Source organism: Gobio gobio (assembly GCF_949357685.1).
Source record: "Gobio gobio genome assembly, chromosome: 3".
Taxonomy (NCBI): Eukaryota; Metazoa; Chordata; class Actinopteri; order Cypriniformes; family Gobionidae; genus Gobio; species Gobio gobio.
The window spans coordinates 14,337,686-14,355,350 of NC_137099.1; the positions used below are offsets into that span (position 1 = coordinate 14,337,686).

The 17,665-nt window shown below is 38.2% G+C and overlaps 1 protein-coding gene across 1 annotated transcript; it reads left to right on the plus strand.

The window, feature by feature from the left end:
• The first annotated feature begins 2,951 nt into the window (after nt 1-2,951).
• Nucleotides 2,952-15,879, plus strand: npy2rl (neuropeptide Y receptor Y2, like). Its single transcript, XM_079813512.1, has 5 exons — nt 2,952-3,217; nt 4,145-4,836; nt 5,380-5,536; nt 10,186-10,516; nt 13,075-15,879. Exons 2-4 carry the CDS (start codon nt 4,202-4,204, stop codon nt 10,513-10,515), a joined length of 1,122 nt encoding a protein of 373 aa, XP_079669638.1. The 5' UTR covers nt 2,952-3,217; nt 4,145-4,201; the 3' UTR covers nt 10,516; nt 13,075-15,879.
• Nucleotides 15,880-17,665: the final 1,786 nt, after the last annotated feature.

The window sequence follows — 17,665 nt, forward strand, 5'->3', positions numbered from 1 at the left end:
AATCGAGCATCTGTGGGATGTGATGAACAAACAAGTCCGATCAGTGGAGGCCCCACCTCGTAACTTACAGGACGTAAAGTATCTGCTGCTAACATCTTGGTGCCAGATACCACAGCACACCTTCAGGGGTCTAGTGGAGTCCATGTCAGGGCTGTTTTGACAGCAAAAGAGGGACCAACACAATATATAGTATATTGTATATAGTATTTTCTAAGACTATATATATAGTCTATATAGATATGGCAGCCAGCAGCCATATCACCCTGACGCCCAAGACTGGTTTCCCACTGAAGCTAAGCAGGGCTGAGCCTGGTTAGTACCTGGATGGGAGACCAACTGGGAAAACCAGGTAGCTGCTGGGAGAGGTGTTAGTGAGGCCAGCAGGGGGTGCTCGCCCTGTGGTCTGTGTGGGTCCTAACACCCCAGTATAGTGATTGGGACACTATACTGTAACAAGCACCGTCCTTCGGATGAGACGTTAAACCGAGGTCTTGACTCTCTGTGGTCATTAAAAATCCCAGGATGTCCTTCGATAAAGAGTAGGGGTGTAACCCCGGCATCCTGGCCAAATTTGCCCATTGGCCCCTCTCCATCATGGCCTCCTAATCATCCCCATATACAGATTGGCTTCATCACTCTGTCTCCTCTCCACCAATCAGCTGGTGTGTGGTGGGCGTTCTGGCGCAATATGGCTGCCGTCGCATCATCCAGGTGGATGCTGCACATTGGTGGTGGTTGAGGAGATTCCCCCTTCTATATGTAAATCGCTTTGAGTGCCTAGAAAAGCGCTATATAAATGTAACAAATTAATTAATTAATTATATATATAGTTAGACATAAGGTTTATTTTAGTCTGAATGCTTATAAGTGATATATATTACAACAGTGTCACTGGCATAAATGGCAAAGGTTTGGACGCAAATGCATTCGTTTTCTGATCATTTTAGGCCGAAAATATAAGGCTAAAAGCTCAGTTTTAAGGACCGCAACTACTAGCAACTTCAAGATGAACAGAACAGCATTTTCAATTTCCCTACTTTTCTTTATCACATGTGATGGTGCAACGATAAGAAGAATTGGAGCGCAGCTCACAGTTGGGGAAGGCTGTGCAAAAGGCCGGTCTAATCTCCATCATTAAATCCACATAATATATCACAACCAAACTTTCATAGACAGCTTTTACCCTGCTGCTTGGTAAATATATTAAAACACACATTTTCTAAGACTAATGCACAGAAACATGGCAAAACACACACACAGTATATGCCAATATATCACAGCCGTTTGCCTTCGGCCAGCTGTGACCCCTTTGCTGCATAAGTATTAAAATACACACACATGCATATAGCACACACTTTCTTGAGGCACAAAAACACATGCACACACAGATATGAAAAGCGATGTTTATGAATTTAATGTATCTACCTATAGTTTGTTTGTGTTTTGGTATGACAGCAGTTTACAAAAATGCATTTGGGCAGAAATCGAATGTGATTGCTCATGGCAAGATAATTCAACATGCATCAATAGTTAACTGTGTTCAACCTAATTAGTACATGCACAGTGTGATGGACAGACTTTATTAGCCGTAAACACGCCATTACAGTCACTGTTTCTGACTTGAGGGCTTCATCTGTTAGTCACAACATAAGAGCCTCGGTCACAAAAGGGAATGCAAGCATTTTAATGACTCCCTTGCACAGGGTTGTGTCCACTGTATACATAAGTGTGTATAAATATGTACATATTTAAACATGCAAACATGAAAATTTAGCAAATTCCAGTTAATTGCCTTTGTATCTAACAATGCTTGAACAGAGGGAGAGTTACAAATGTGTCACACTATATGTTCTTCCTGCTGTAAAACAGAATGAGATGCTTTAAAGTTTGTTCACACTGCATATAGTGACCATAGGACATCAAGCTAAACATTTCTACAAAACGGAATTTGTGTTCCATGGAATAAACTCCTAATTTAGCACAACATGGGGGTGTTTAAATAATGACGGAACACTGGAGCATGGGACTGTCTGACAGAGTTTTGCTCCAGCAGTGTATTTGAATTGAGGTAGCAAACAGGTATGTTTTTTTTAGACAAACTGTGGATTCTTATTTGTAAGTTTTGAGAAAAAAAAGTTAAAAACTGCCTTAAAGTTCAAAGTTTGAGAAGATTTATTGGACCTAGCTATATAGGCTACTTCTTTGGAACAGGGTGGAAGAACCAATCATTGCCCAGAATGCATAACCTGTGTTAAATTCCTTTTTCTCCCCAATTGCAACTCAGTAAATTTCTCTTCCTGTCATTCCACAATGTCTTCGCTTAAAAAAAAAATAGTGACATTAGCACTTTGATAACCCATCAGAAAAATCTAAATATATAAAAAAAATATTAAACAAAATTAATAAAGCGGAAATATGAAAGATAGCCTACATGACATACAAACCATTGTTTTTACCCAACAGAACCCACATGAAAAAATACTATAGTATATTATAGTAAAATTACAGTAAAATTACTCTAGTAAATACTATAGTGTTTTTGAACCATACTATAGTAGGCCTAAAGATACTACAGTAAATTGTAGTATATTGTAGTATATTATAGTATTTACTACACTTTGTTAATTTACTGTAGTATATTTACTATAGTACGGTTCGAAAACACTATAGTATTTACCAGAGTAATTTTACTATAATATACTAGTATTATTTCATGTGGGAAACCGGTATTAAATTATTTGAAACTGCGACAGCCGACATATATAGAACATTGTTTAATGTTGTTGACTTTTGTATTGTTTTTTACCCAACGATTATTGAATGGCGCAGTTGAATAAAAACATAAAGCATGCATAGTTTATTTTTCCTTTGATTAAACTAAACCTAACAATGGTGATTCATCTCTCTCCCCCTCTTCCCTATAGAGAACTCGGAACTTGTGGGTTTGGCTTGTGTGTGAATGGATGTAACTCAGTCGCGAGCGTCAGAGACGGTTGAGCTCTACAGCCCACCTCACCTGAACCTCAACCTTTCTCTCATGAAAACATATTGATTGAAAAGGAAAACAGAAGAACTTGTACTTGTTTATTTATTTATTTATTTATCGTCTATATAGCTACAACAGTTCTAAAGCTCTCAATTTAACTGATGGTGATGTATCCTGACTCGCACGACGTATTACTGGAGACGGTGAGGTGAATGCGCTGCCTGGGCATTGGTAAGTCATTCTAATATAATTCATTGCTAGTCCAAACACGTATTTTCATCATTTCCATGAAACAAGCATTAATAATACAGGCTACGTCTCGCAATATCTTTATTTGGTGCGCCTCGTGCGCTCCTTCACGGACCATTTCGCCGTCGGTGTCCGTGACGTGCCCTGCTAAGTGTGCTATGAAGTTTCCACGGACTCCAGTGTCTGTTTAGGTCTCCTAGTGATAATGGTTTTTGCCATGTACCTATTTGTCTCTCAGATAAAGACGCTGGAGTGTGCTCGAGCGCAGGCAAGCCGTGCGTAATGAGTTCTTAACCCGCGGAATACATTTTACCTCAATGAAACTGACCTGACAAGTTGCCTCAGAAGAAGTCAATACCCACTTCGCTGTTGGAAATAACACAATGTGGTCACGCCAAGATTTTTTTTCTGACAGACTCGTTGAGAGGATATAAAATATTCATACCGCGGGATGGAGATCCGTGCTATCCGGTAGTCACTTGTAAGTATGATATGCATGTAAATTCGAAATAGGCTTATTTTTAAAAGGGTTTTTTTACCCTCAAGATAACTATATATTATATACAATAAGTTTCACAATTTTCAAAAACACAGATTAGTTCTTCAAGCCTAATGATAAAATATTATAATCATACATATAAAACTTTTCGCTCTGTGTAATACATGTCCATAGGATAATTTTTGTTTGAATTGCTTTTATTGTCTAATCTATCCATCAATACATCAATCCACTCGTCAGTCCATCTCTCTCTCTCTCTCTCTCTCTCTCTCTCTCTCTCTCTCTCTCTCTCTCTCTCTCTCTCTCTCTCTCTCTCTCTCTCTCTCTCTCTCTCTCCATCCATCCATCTATGCTTGTATCATTTTAATCCTGAAATGATTTCTAAAGTCAATTCAAACCTGTGTTTTCAGGTTGTCAAACAAGGACAGCTTGGTCTTTCTCCAAAATCTAGCATGGCCATGTGTTAAATGGATTCCCTCAGCTTAATCAATGGCTCCTCTGGGAGCAAAGACCTGGCCATTGGGGAGGATTCATCTGACATGATTCTGAATCATCCTCTGCTAGGGCTGGGGGACAGCACCAAGCTTCTCGGGGTCCAGGTGGTTCTGATCTTGGCATACTCCACCATCATCATTTTGGGCGTTGTGGGGAACTCCCTGGTGATTTATGTGGTTTACAAATTCAAGACACTTCGTACCGTCACCAACTTCTTCATTGCAAACCTAGCCGTGGCCGATCTACTCGTCAACACGTTGTGTCTCCCGTTCACGCTGGCTTACACTCTCCTCAGGGAATGGAAGTTTGGACAAGTGCTTTGTTTCACTCTGCCGTACGCTCAAGGTCTCGCCGTCCACGTCTCCACTATTACATTAAATGTAATTGCACTGGACCGGCATAGATGCATCGTTTACCACCTAGACACTCGAATGTCAAAGGACACCTGCTTTCTAGTCATTGCCATCACCTGGGTAGTAAGCGCTGTCCTGGCGAGCCCACTGGCCATATTCAGAGAGTATGGGATTGTAGATCTTTCTCCAGATGACTCCATTGAGGTTTGTGGAGAGAAATGGCCTGACAGTAGTACAGACAGCACTCTATACTCGTGAGTATCAGACATGCATATTTTAATGAACGCCATTATTGCAGTTTCCTCATGCCCTCAAGATGCCGCAAATGTATGCTGTTCATTTATCAAGTGTCACCGTTTTATGATTGCGCTGAAAGCACAGAGATCTGCATATATTATAGATAAATATATTTGTGATGATTGAAATCATGTTTTTTATGTAAACAGGCATCATCCGAAACTTTGAATTATGTAGGTTTTGATTCAAGGTGGCTGTATATGCCCATAGTTTTACTCTCTATTTTTATCTTTTGAAAGCCTTGTTTGTTCTGTAACAGATAAATTACAGCGATGACTTGTTTAATTTTGGAACAAGAGTGCATGTTTTATGAAAGCATCTTTAACAATAACAAAAGCATCTTTAACAATTGTTCTGTAACAGATCAATTACAGCTAAATGAGTCATGACTTGTTTAATTTTTGAAGAAGAGTACATGTTTTATGAAAGCATCTTTTACAATAGCATAATGACACTCTTTCCCTGAACTTACATTGATGACGTCTGTTTTCTTTCACCAGAATTTCCACGCTGCTGCTGCAATATGTATTGCCTCTGGCAATCATCTCTTTTGCCTATATCCGTATCTGGAGTAAACTCCGCAATCATGTCAGCCCAATTGGTCGCAACGACAGGCACCATCGCCGTCGCAAGACCACCAAGATGCTGGTAACCATGGTGTGTACGGTTCCCTGCTTTTCTGAGTAAATAATGTCATAGCATTCCTGATTCTTCATATCATTTTAGAATTCCACACGTAGACGACAACAAAAAGCCTCTTCATAAAAACAATGAGTAACTAATGGTTGACCAAAATGATGGCTTTTCATGGCTCTAGACCTGAGTGGTTGAGGTTCCAGTCTGCATTTATTTGATCAAAATTACAATAAAAATTGAAATATTGTGAAATATTATTATAATTCATTATTATTATTTATAATTAATAATTAAAATAACATGTTTTCTATTAATATATTTGAAAATAATTAGTAATTTATTCCTGTGATGTCAAAGCTGAATGTTCAGTATCATTACTCCAGTCTTCAGTGTCACATGATCCTTCAGAAATCATTCTAATAGGATGATCTGGTGCTCAGTTGTGCTGCTTAATCTTTTTGTGGAGACCTCAATAAAAAAAATTCACAAATTATTTGAAAAAGAAACGCTGACAACAATCTCAAATGTAACTTCATTTAACAATCTAAAAGTGTAACTTTTGATCAGTGCAATGTGTACTTGCTGAATAAAAATATCTTAAAGGAACACTCCACTTATTTTTGAAAATAGGCTCATTTTCCAGCTCCCCTTGTGTTAAATAGTTGAGTTTTACCGTTTTCGAATCCATTCAGCCGATCTCCGGGTCTGGCGGTAGCACTTTTAGCATAGCTTAGCATAGATCATTGAATCTGATTAGACCGTTAGCATCTCGCTCAAAAATGACCAGTTTCGATATTTTTCCTATTTAAAACTTGACTCTTCTGTAGTTACATCGTGTACTAAGACCGACAGAAAATGAAAAGTTGCGATTTTCTAGGCCGATATGGCTAGAAACTAAACTCTCATTCCTGCGTAATAATTAAGGAACTTTGTGCCATACCATTGGTGCAGCGGTGCATTGATGTTACGCAGCGCCTGAATATAGGCTAACTTCCGTCAACATAACCAACGTGACAACCTGCTTGCACAGGGAACTTGCTGGTGACTGTTTTCAGGCATTGCGTAATATCATTGCGCCGCTGCGGCCATGGTACGGCAGCAAAGTTCCTTTATTATTACGCAGGAATGAGAGTATAGTTCCTAGCCATATCGGCCTAGAAAATCGCAACTTTTCATTTTCTTGATGTCTTAGTCAGTGTTGGGGGTAACGCATTACAAGTAACTTGAGTTACGTAAACAGATTACTTTTTCAAGTAACTAGTAAAGTAACACATTATTTTTCTAATTTACAACAAAATATCTGAGTTACTTTTTCAAAAAAGTAACGCAAGTTACTTTTTTACATTTATTTGACTGACAGCTCTCCTGTCCCCATGTTGAGAGTAAGTGCAGAGGCGTTGTGTGTAAACATGATGGTTATTGTAGTTCTAGACTAAATGTGATAATTTATTTATCTCACTTGCACAATAAAGATTCAGTACTCCTCAAAATTAATAAAATCAGTCAAATGCAAAAATCAGAGTACTATACAAATCTCCAATGATTAATTGTTAAATAAAAAATATTTTTATGAATTTAATCTATCTTTATTGACCAATGTCGTGCTGCTGAACTTTGATGATTTAGTTAAGCCATGAGCAAAAATTACTATATATATATTTTTTTTATTGGTAAAACTTTTTTTCTCCTGCGTCCTATTCTTCCATTATGGCAGCACAGCAGAGCTGCGCCCTCTACTGTTCATGCGTGAATTTGCACTTTTACCTCAGCCTGAGAGGCTTATTATTTCAATTTGGGTATGAAGAGGTCTTTACATTTGCACAAAAATAGAACTTTTTTGTTAAAAAAAAAAACAAGCCCAGCCCAGGTGAGAAAAAGTAACGCAAAGGTAACGCAAAAGTAACATATAGCTCATTACTTTTCTAAAAAGTAACTCAATTAGTTACTTTTTAAGGGAGTAACGCAATATTGTAATGCATTACTTTTCAAAGTAACTTTCCCCAACACTGGTCTTAGTACACGATGTAACTACAGAATAGTCCGGTTTTAAATAGGAAAAATATCCAAACTCTTTGGTGATTTTTGAGCGAGATGCTAACAGTCTAAGCAGATTCAATGATCTATGCTAAGCTATGCTAAAAGTGCTACCGCCAGACCCAGAGATCGGATGAATGGATTCGAAAACGGTAAAACTCAACTGTTTAACTATAGGGGAATTGGAAAATGAGCCTATTTTCAAAAAAAGTGGTGTGTTCCTTTAATATAAAATGATATATGTTATACTATAGATTAGAATTTTACTAAGCATTGCTAAGCATTACATAATGCATTAATAAGTCAGTCCTTCCAGAAAAATGCGGCTTTTTTTTGTGATTGTTGCGGGCAAAAATCCTTGATTATGCGGCACGTTTTCTTAAAAAATGCGATGAAAAATGCGGGATATTTATGCAATTTTATGCGATAAAATTGCGGGAACTTGCAAAAACTGCGGTTTGATGAGAAAGAGAAAAAAAGCACTACATCACAGAAAGTGCTGGAATATTTAAGTTCTCATCTTGTTTTATTGAAGACCTTAATAATGACTCAAATTTACAAAACATTTAGTCAATCAAGTTCTGTAGCTTTACAAAAGGAATATGCTACAACTTCTGAAAAAATTAATAAATAACTTCCTGTTTTACAGATGTCGCTATACAAAACAGACATTTGAGTGCTTCCAATGCACAAAGTGCAATCTCTTAAAGGGTTAGTTCACCTAAAAATGAAAATTCTGTCATTAATGACTTCCCTTTATGTTGTTGGACACAAATTAAGATATTTTAGTTGAATTCCGATGGCTCAGAAAGGCCTCCATTGGCACAATGTACACTCTCAAGACCCATAAAAGGTACTAAAGACGTCGTTACAAAGTCCATCTCACTACAGTGGTTCTATAATAACTTTATGAAGCGACGATAATAGTTATTGTGTGCAAAAAAAACTAAATAACGACTTATATAGTGATGACTGATTTCAAAACACAGCATCATGATGCTATGAATCATCGAGTCGATTCATGATTCGGATCGCGTGTCAAACTGCTGAAATACGTGACTTTGGCGATCCAACCCGCTGAATCGACTCATTGATTCATAACGCTTCAAACCGCTGAATCGACTCATTGATTCATAACGCTTCAAAGCTGTGTTTTGAAATCAGTCAGCACACAGGGAAACTGCTTTGCTCTTTTGCTGTTATTTTTGTTGGCCAATGGGAGTTTGTGCTTCATCATGGTTTCACCTATGGTTTCTCCACGGGGTTTGAAGCTTTTCGATGACGTTCGCGTCGGGTCACGTCACTTCAAAACGTTCCCATGGCAATAGGCGGAAATGGCGGCTCTTGTGTGAAGTAAACGAAAAAATTTTCAACTTTCTGCTAATATATATGACTTTTTTTGCAACGAAAATGCGGGGATTATGAAATCATGATAGCCCGCATATTTTGCACGCGGAAATAGGCAATTTATGCGGCGAAAGTGCGGCGTATTTGAAAAAATGCGGCCCCCGCATGAATATGCGGACTTTGGCTGATTATGCGTTAAATCACGCGATCGCATAATCGCGTTTTTCTGGAGGGACTGATAAGTAATTAATTAATTACTGTAATTTTATTACTTTTCCCTTAAAAAGTACAGTAAGTGATTACTCTTAATTGTTTTTTTATTTAATTAGTTACTTCTGATGTAATTGCATCAAATAATGTAAAGACTAATATTTCAATATTCTTTACATGGCTAAAATGTAAACATCAGCCATTAAAGTGTTAGTTCACCCAAAAATGAAAATTCTGTCATTAATTACTTACCCTCATGTCGTTCGACACCCGTAAGACCTCCATTAATCTTCGGAACACAAATAAAGATATTTTAGTTGAAATCCGATGGCTCAGAAAGGCCTCCATTGGCACAATGCACTTTACACTCTCAAGACCCATGAAAGGTACTAAAGACGTCATTACAATTTCATCTCACTACAGTGGTTCTACAATAACTTTATGAAGCGATGATAAAAAAAATTTCGGCGCAAAAAAACCTAAATAACGACTTATATAGTGATAACCGATTTCAAAACACAGCTTTTCATGAAGCTTCGAAGCAATATGAATCAGCAAGTCGAATCATAATTCGGATCGTGTGTCAAACCGCCAAACTTCTGAATCGACTCACTGATTCATAACACTTCGAAGCTTCATGATGCAGTGTTTTGAAATCGGTCATCAATGTTCTGAAGATGAACGGAGGTCTTATGGGTGTTGAACGACATGAGTGTAAGTCATTAATGACAGAATTTTCATTTTTGGGTGAACTAACCCTTTAAGTCAGCTGTCACTAACAGATTTAAAATCTGGATTTCTAAAATTGATGTTCACATCAAAGACTTTGCACATTTTTTGTTTGCGTGTTCTCTTTGTATTCTCTTGAGCCAGGACTGCTAGAACAGCATGCATCTATCCCAAGAGCATTTCCACATTAGAAGCAGTCTTCTGTAACCCAAATATTTTAGAGCTATTTTCTTCACAGTTATTTTAGAAAATAGAGAATTAGACCAGCGTGTAGATCAGGCTTTTTATTGCCGCTTGACTGGTCATGATGCAGCATGCATGTAGATAACCTCTCCCCCTGTCTGTTGCAGGTTGTGGTGTTTGCAGTCAGCTGGTTGCCTTTTCACGCCTTCCAGCTCGCCATTGACATTGACCACAGTGTGTTGGACATGAAGGACTTCCGGCTGCTTTACACTGTTTTCCATATTGTGGCAATGTGCTCGACGTTCGCCAATCCACTGGTGTATGGTTGGATGAACCGCAACTACCGCAGCGCCTTTGTTGCAGTCTTCCGTTGCAAGGAACGGCTTGATTCACTGCACGCAGAGGGCCAGGCTGCCCCAGTGGTTCGCAGCAAACCAATAAAGGCTTTGGAAGCCCAAGATATGGTGACGACACATCTCAACGCAACAGATGTCTGAGGTATCTCTCTCTCTCTCTCTCCCTCTATCTATCTATCGTCCTTTCTATCTATCTATCTATCTATCTATCTATCTATCTATCTATCTATCTATCTATCTATCTATCTATCTATCTATCTATCTATCTATCTATCTATCTATCTATCTATCTATCTATCTATCTATCTATCTATCGTTCCGTCCTTTCTATCTATCTATCTATCTATCTATCTATCTATCTATCTATCTATCTATCTATCTATCTATCTATCTATCTATCTATCTATCTATCTATCTATCTATCTATCTATCTATCTATCTATCTATCTATCTATCTATCTATCTATCTATCTATCTATCTATCGTTCTATCTATCGTTCTATCTATCGTTCTATCTATCGTTCTATTTATCGTTCTATCTGGGCTGGGTAAAAAATATTGATTTCTCGATTTTAATCTATTCTCATTTTTACGAATCGATATTGATTCTTAAATCTCAACAATCGATTAGTCATCTTGTTTTCAGTTGATGAATGAATGAAACATTGTAGTGCGCCTCTCATCCAATAAAACGCAATAATCTTTGTATTTTGTTACTTTTGATATGAAACAAATTCTCGGATTTCAAATTACGTCTATTTTATTACGATATTTAAAAAAATATACAGTTTTGGCTCTGTGAATTGTAAAGTTAGTATTATAACTTTATTATTATGTAAAAGAAACATCCTTGAGTGTAATTTACAGGGTTCCTACGGGTTTTGGAAAAGTATGGAAAAGTATGGAATTTGATTTGAGTGATTTCCAGGTCTGGAAAAGTATGGAAAAAATAAATCAGAGTATGGAAAAATATTTATGTTTCCAGACTATTGTCCCTATTTCATTTTATAAATATAAAATTAAGAATTTCTAAATGTATATAATAAATATATACACAATCGTTTTTTTCAATGAATGAAAAACTTGTAGCCAAGCTATGGCAGTAAAGGTCAGACCTGTGTGTTCCTTCCTTTTCACAGTTCAACAGTGGTTAACACAGCACTTCGTAGTTTGAGAAAGCAAGTTGGGTTTGAGGATAGAACAGAGTCGATGGTGGAGTTCTTAAAGGAATACTACACCCAAAATGAAAATTTGTCATTTATTCACCCCCATGTCTTTCAAAACCATAAGACTTTATTATATTAACATTTTTAATATTTTAAATCTGAGAGATTTCAGTCCCTTTATTAAAGGACTTGTTCACCCCAAAATGAAAATGTCCTAATAATTTACTCACCTCAATGCCATCCAAGATATCCATGACTTACTTTCTTCAGTGAAAGATAAATTAAGTTTTTGAGCAACCAACTGAGTTGGTTGCCATTTTGGATGGCATTGGGGTGAGTAAATGATTAGTACATTTTCATTGTGAGGTGAACTAATCCTTTAAATATCTTCATGTGTCCAAGATTTCCAAGATTAACAAAAGTCTTATTAGTTTAGAATGACATGAGGGTAAGTAAATTATGATAGAAATTAAATTTTTGGGTAAATTAATAACCCTTTAAAAAAATTGTGACTGATTTAGCATTTTGATCGTTAAGGTCACAAAAGGCAATATTTTAATATAGGATTTCTAAATATTAGATAGCCTACATAGAGGTTTTGACTCAGAGTGTAACATACTTGTCGGTGCCGATAGCATTGTGGGTAAGTGCGTCGCCATGTAGTGCTGTTGTGCTTCGGGAGACTCGAGTTCGAGTCCTGCCTCATGGACTTTTCCCAATCCCGCCCCCCTCTCTCTCCCACCTTACTTCCTGTCTAGCTACTTTCCTATCCTAATAAAAGGCAAAAACGCCAATACTAAATCTTTAGAATGTAACACTTGTTAGCAGTTGAATTTGAAAACATTTTATCAGAACAAGTTAAATATGGTCGGAAAAATCTGTAGGAAGTCTGGAAATTCGAGTCTGGAAAAGTATGGAATTTTGAAATGAAAATTGTGTAGGAACCCTGAATTTAAGTGTTTGTATACAAACCTGTTCATTTTAACCTTCAATATTATAGTAATGTAGTACCAACTGACTCCCTGTAGAGTTTACAGCAGTAGTTGAGAGATTTTTTTTCCTCGAGAACATTTGCCATGACTGTACCTGAATCTGTATCTAACTGTATCTATCTATCTATCTATCTATCCATCCATCCATCCATCCATCCATCCATCCATCCATCCATCCATCCATCCATCCATCCATCCATCCATCCATCCATCCATCTAACTATCGTTCCGTCCTATCTATCTATCTATCTATCTATCTATCTATCTATCTATCTATCTATCTATCTATCTATCTATCTATCTATCTATCTATCTATCTATCTATCTATCTATCTATCTATCTATCTATCTATCTATCTATCTATCTATCTATCTATCTATCTGTCTGTCTGTCTGTCTGTCTGTCTGTCTGTCTGTCTGTCTGTCTGTCTGTCTGTCTGTCTGTCTGTCTGTCTGTCTGTCTGTCTGTCTGTCTGTCTGTCTGTCTATCTATCTATCTTATCCAATCTAATCTATCTAATCTATCTATCTGTCTGGTTTAGGTGAGGATACTGAAAGGATTCCTAATGAACTCAACACTGTCAATGATTCATCGCAACTCCCTGGTGATGTGTTCACCAAATTTAAGACTTCATACCGTCACCATTGTTTTTCACTGGCAAAACTTGCCATGCCCGATCGGTGGTTTGTTTCCCATCTATGCTGGTTTACACTACACTCTGGGAATGGAGTTTGGAAGTGCTTCATTTCACTCTACTGTATGTTCATGTCCCCCATGTCCCCATGTTAAAAGAAATTGTGCTGGTGGCATCTTTGCAACAAGGTGACCTAGCTAAATTCTACATTGTGGACTAAGTTCAACAAAAGAGCACATACGAGTAGGGCTCTTCACGTTTTGAAGATATTCTCATCATCTTCATCAATGGATCTTCACCAAGATCTATGGGGTGACTGTATGGGAGATATATAATCTCCCATTACTTGAAAAAAGAACATTTTAAACAACATTTCTGGATCTTTCTGTGCGAATGCTTCTCCATTGGTTGGAAAGACGACTGTACAGTTTTGTTCATTGTAGAAGAAGGTTCCTCATCATGAAACGGTTTTGGGTGTTATCATATAATGATTTGTGCACATTAGGGGCCAGATTTACCAAACAGGGCAAATTAGCGAGAGAGCGCAGTTCCAAAAATGCGCCGTTGGAAGCGGAAAGTTCTGCACGTGATCTACTGACGACGCTCAAATGAAAGAACACAGACACAACTGGATCATTTCCATAATGACCAACGCAATCTGCCAGTTAGCGTCTGGTTTACAGTTTTTCTCAGACGCTTTGGTACATTTCTCAGATCAGAATTGAAATTCTCAAACAAACATCTCGTAACATCATTGTGTCACTTGTGCACATCAAAAAAGCAGTTTCTCATTTCTTTGAACAAGTTGCAAATGCTTTGGTACATCCATGCAAATGATTATGTACAATTCTCTGCTGTTTCCTACATTATCAATTGCTTACGTCATGTTGATCAAAATATATTATAATGGGTCTCTGTTGAATAGTCTCACCCCCCACAACATTTAGCCATTAGTTCATAGCATAAGTCTTTACATGCAAAATGGTTGAACAAGTTGTCATAATATGTCAAGCATATTTCTATACATTTCCATTAGACGTTCAGATTTCTACTTTTGTTTTTTTTTGTTTTTTTTCTTTGTGCTATGCAGTGCTGTCTTTTCCTTTCTGTATCGCAATGACATGGTCTGTCAACAAATTACAGTACAAACAGTAAAAGCGTAAATGTGAATCTTGTCCAGTCTTTTGCAATCAAACTCCCACATACACTAAGGTGTAACCTACAATTTACATTAATTGTCATCAAAACTTAAGCCATATTTACATCAGAACATCCCTCCAGTGTACACGGTTATATTGACAACATGACTAAGCAATTTGACCGTCTTATCCGTACACAATGACACAAGGACTTGTCATTCTGATGGCACTGACATGTTCATTGACACAGATATTTACTTTTGAGAGATGAACTAAGGATTTTGAGCAAGAGACTGGCTTTTGCAGGTAATCCATGGTGTTTTGCTATTTGTACGAACTGTTTTGAGAAATGCTTACTATTTTGCAAATGTCGAGGATGATCCGAGAAATGTACCAAAGCGACTGAGAAAAACTGTAAGACGTGCTTTATTTGGGTGGTAAAATAATAACGCAAACACCAGTAAATTGACTAGCGCAAACGTTAGTAAATCAACTTACATAATCATTGAAATACTCTCCTCCCATAAATTTTGCACCTGAAAGGGACACTCCAACAAATGCATATGCAATAAGATCAGCCGCAAAAATAACTCACTCCACACCTTTTCAGTGCTAATTTTTCACTGCGTGTCTTCAGTCGTTTTTTTAATACCAAAAGAGGGTTTGCGCTGGCGCAAGCCGTTAGTAAATCTGGCCCCAGATCTTCAACCTCACAATGGCTCTGTAATCGCTAAGCAGCCATCATCTCGTGTGGACTTACAAGCAGGCCGAGCACTCAAATGGCTCTGGAAAGTGTTAACAGCAAATTGCGTCTCCTTTCATCTGAAAGTAATTTGCACCGAGGAATAGTGTGCCGGCACTCCTTTAGACTAACAACAGCACAGAGACAGGGAGGTGTTTCTACCCCTGCGGCATGAATGTTTCAACACAAAGATCTGTATTATCCCCTCCATTAAAACCTTGAAGGATGTTCTGTCAGTTTGATACTTTTCATATTAAAATATTATGAATGTTTCATCTAAAATACAGCACAAAGAATCAGCGTTGATAGTACCTGATGGATCAAAGTAGATTGTTCACTTGGTAGTTCACTTTATATACACTTAACCCTAGTAATGGGTTGGCATGTGCAAATATGACAACATAGAAAAAACACAACATTGTACTGTAATGGAAATGTGCTTTCTACTGTATGTTGATCTCTTCTGTAAAGCTGTCACCTTAATCACCATGCCAGATGAATGTAATTGCACGGCATCTGACACACGATATGTATATTAATATTATATAATATTATGACCGCTTCAGATCTTAAAGCAGCTCTGCTATCAGAGCTGCTTTGAGAAGTGATGACTCATACAAGTTATCTATTTCTGTTGACATGGAAGGTAGAACCAAATTTCTCCTTTTAACCTACATTATCTACAGGAAATGAGAATGCCACGTTTAATTAGCACTATGAGCTTCTATGTGGGTCCCACTTCAATTTGGGATATGAATTGAGAATTATTCATACGATTTACCAGCATTAAATTTGATAGTGTAATTTGTGTTCAATAAATATTCTGGGTTTAATACTAGTTAAAAGCTTTCTTGCCATAGAAAAAATATTTTCGACATGTTCTTCAGCATGTAAAATCAAACTTTTACAATGGAAATCTAAGAGGCATTACATAGGAGAAACATTTAATAACACTGTATATCTGAATGTTGACCATTTAAAAGCTACTAATGTCTAACATTCACACGATACACGGAAACGTACCAGAAAAGCAGTCCACTCATAGGAATTACACCAGTAATGAAATTCATCTGCCGAGGAAAATTGTTCCACTGCTAGGACGATTAAAGTCGACATGAAACGAAAGTTGCGATAGTTTTTCTTCACTATTGTGATGCATATCCCAGTGAAACGGCTTCTTGAACAAGAAAAAATGTAGGGCGGGACTTGATTTTGTCTGTCGGGAATTGATTGGATGGTTGTGGTGTGCTATTGGTCGATCTCATGTGAGTGACAGGTTGTCCCGCCCTCACGCCAGTAAACACGTCATCATAGAAGAGAAGAGAAGGTCACGCCGCGTTCAACAGATTCATTTGCATAAAGATGGGCATCGTCCAGCTTTTTTGACACGCATCATTTTTTCGATTGCAGCGCCGCCTTCACCGGGATGCTTTGCGGGCGCGTTAAAGTCGCTTGACGTCACCCATAGGAATAGAGTGGAGTGAGGCGCGACAGAAGTGTCGCAAGGACAAGTGGATCCGCACCCTAACGGTACAGATCCAACTGAAGCGTGGTGTTGTTACGCTTCTCCTCATGTGTACGTTGTTGGCCGTTCCTCAAGTTTACCGCTATGGGCGGGGTTTTGAGCCAGCGGGGAATGTTGTGTCAAAGGACCAAGCGGCAACCTCCCGCAGTTTCTCTTGAAGCCAATATGGAAGTGACTTAAACTGCAGGTCATCGATTGGACACTTTGGACACGCTCCAGAAGGGAGCAGAATCTCATTGAGCCCCATGTTAAAATGCCCAACTTTACAGCAGAAAAACACATGTTTACAGTCTGGTACAAATTGTGGTTTTGGTCTATACGGCTTATTTTGCCCTTCATGACAACTGTGAGGGGGGTGAATTTTTTAAACGAACTCATTCATTTACATTATATAAAGCTTTAAAGTCCTGCATAATTAAGGGCGTGGCCACTTTGAGTGAAAAGTGGATAGCCATTTATCTGCTGTCTGTTAGTCATCACGTCACCTCAGCTCCACCCACGTCCCGCCTCTTTGCCCATTTTCTATTATCCGGGAGTGACGCACGATGACACGCTGACATGGCAACGGCCAGCTCGTCCCTACTTTGCTCTTCAAAACAGCTCTTCAGAATCCTATGGGTGACGTCACGGACACTACGTCCATATTTTTTTACAGTCTATGCAAAGGACCCGCGAGAGCCTTCCCCCAGTCTCCATGTGCTCTACTTCTATTGGATAGTTGGGTAGCATTCAACGGATTCATTTGTATCCGTGCGATACCCGCACTCCACTTTATTCCTATGGGTGACGTCAATCAACTTTAACGCGCCCGTAAAGCATCCTGGGAAGGCAGCGCTGCATTTGAAAAAAATGCCCATCTTTATGCAAATCAATCCGTTAAAACGCAACGCGACTATCCAATAGAAGTAGAGCACATGGAGACACAACATTCCCCGCTGGCTCAAAACCATTCCCATAGTGGTAAACTTAAGGAACGCCCATCAACGTACAAATAACACCATGCTTTAGTCGTGTCGCAAAAATGGATCTGTACCGTAATGCTAAAGAGACTGCGGCCTTTAGCGTTCTTGTCAGCACGCCCGTCTCAGAGCG

What these genes read in the sequence shown, in the direction of transcription:
- npy2rl (XM_079813512.1), top strand. Translation starts at nt 4,202, where the DNA reads ATGGATTCCCTCAGCTTAATCAATGGCTCCTCTGGGAGCAAAGACCTG. An exon ending in ACAGACAGCACTCTATACTC is followed by an intron (nt 4,837 to 5,379) that starts GTGAGTATCAGA and finishes TTCTTTCACCAG; the next exon opens with AATTTCCACGCTGCTGCTGC. An exon ending in CCAAGATGCTGGTAACCATG is followed by an intron (nt 5,537 to 10,185) that starts GTGTGTACGGTT and finishes TGTCTGTTGCAG; the next exon opens with GTTGTGGTGTTTGCAGTCAG.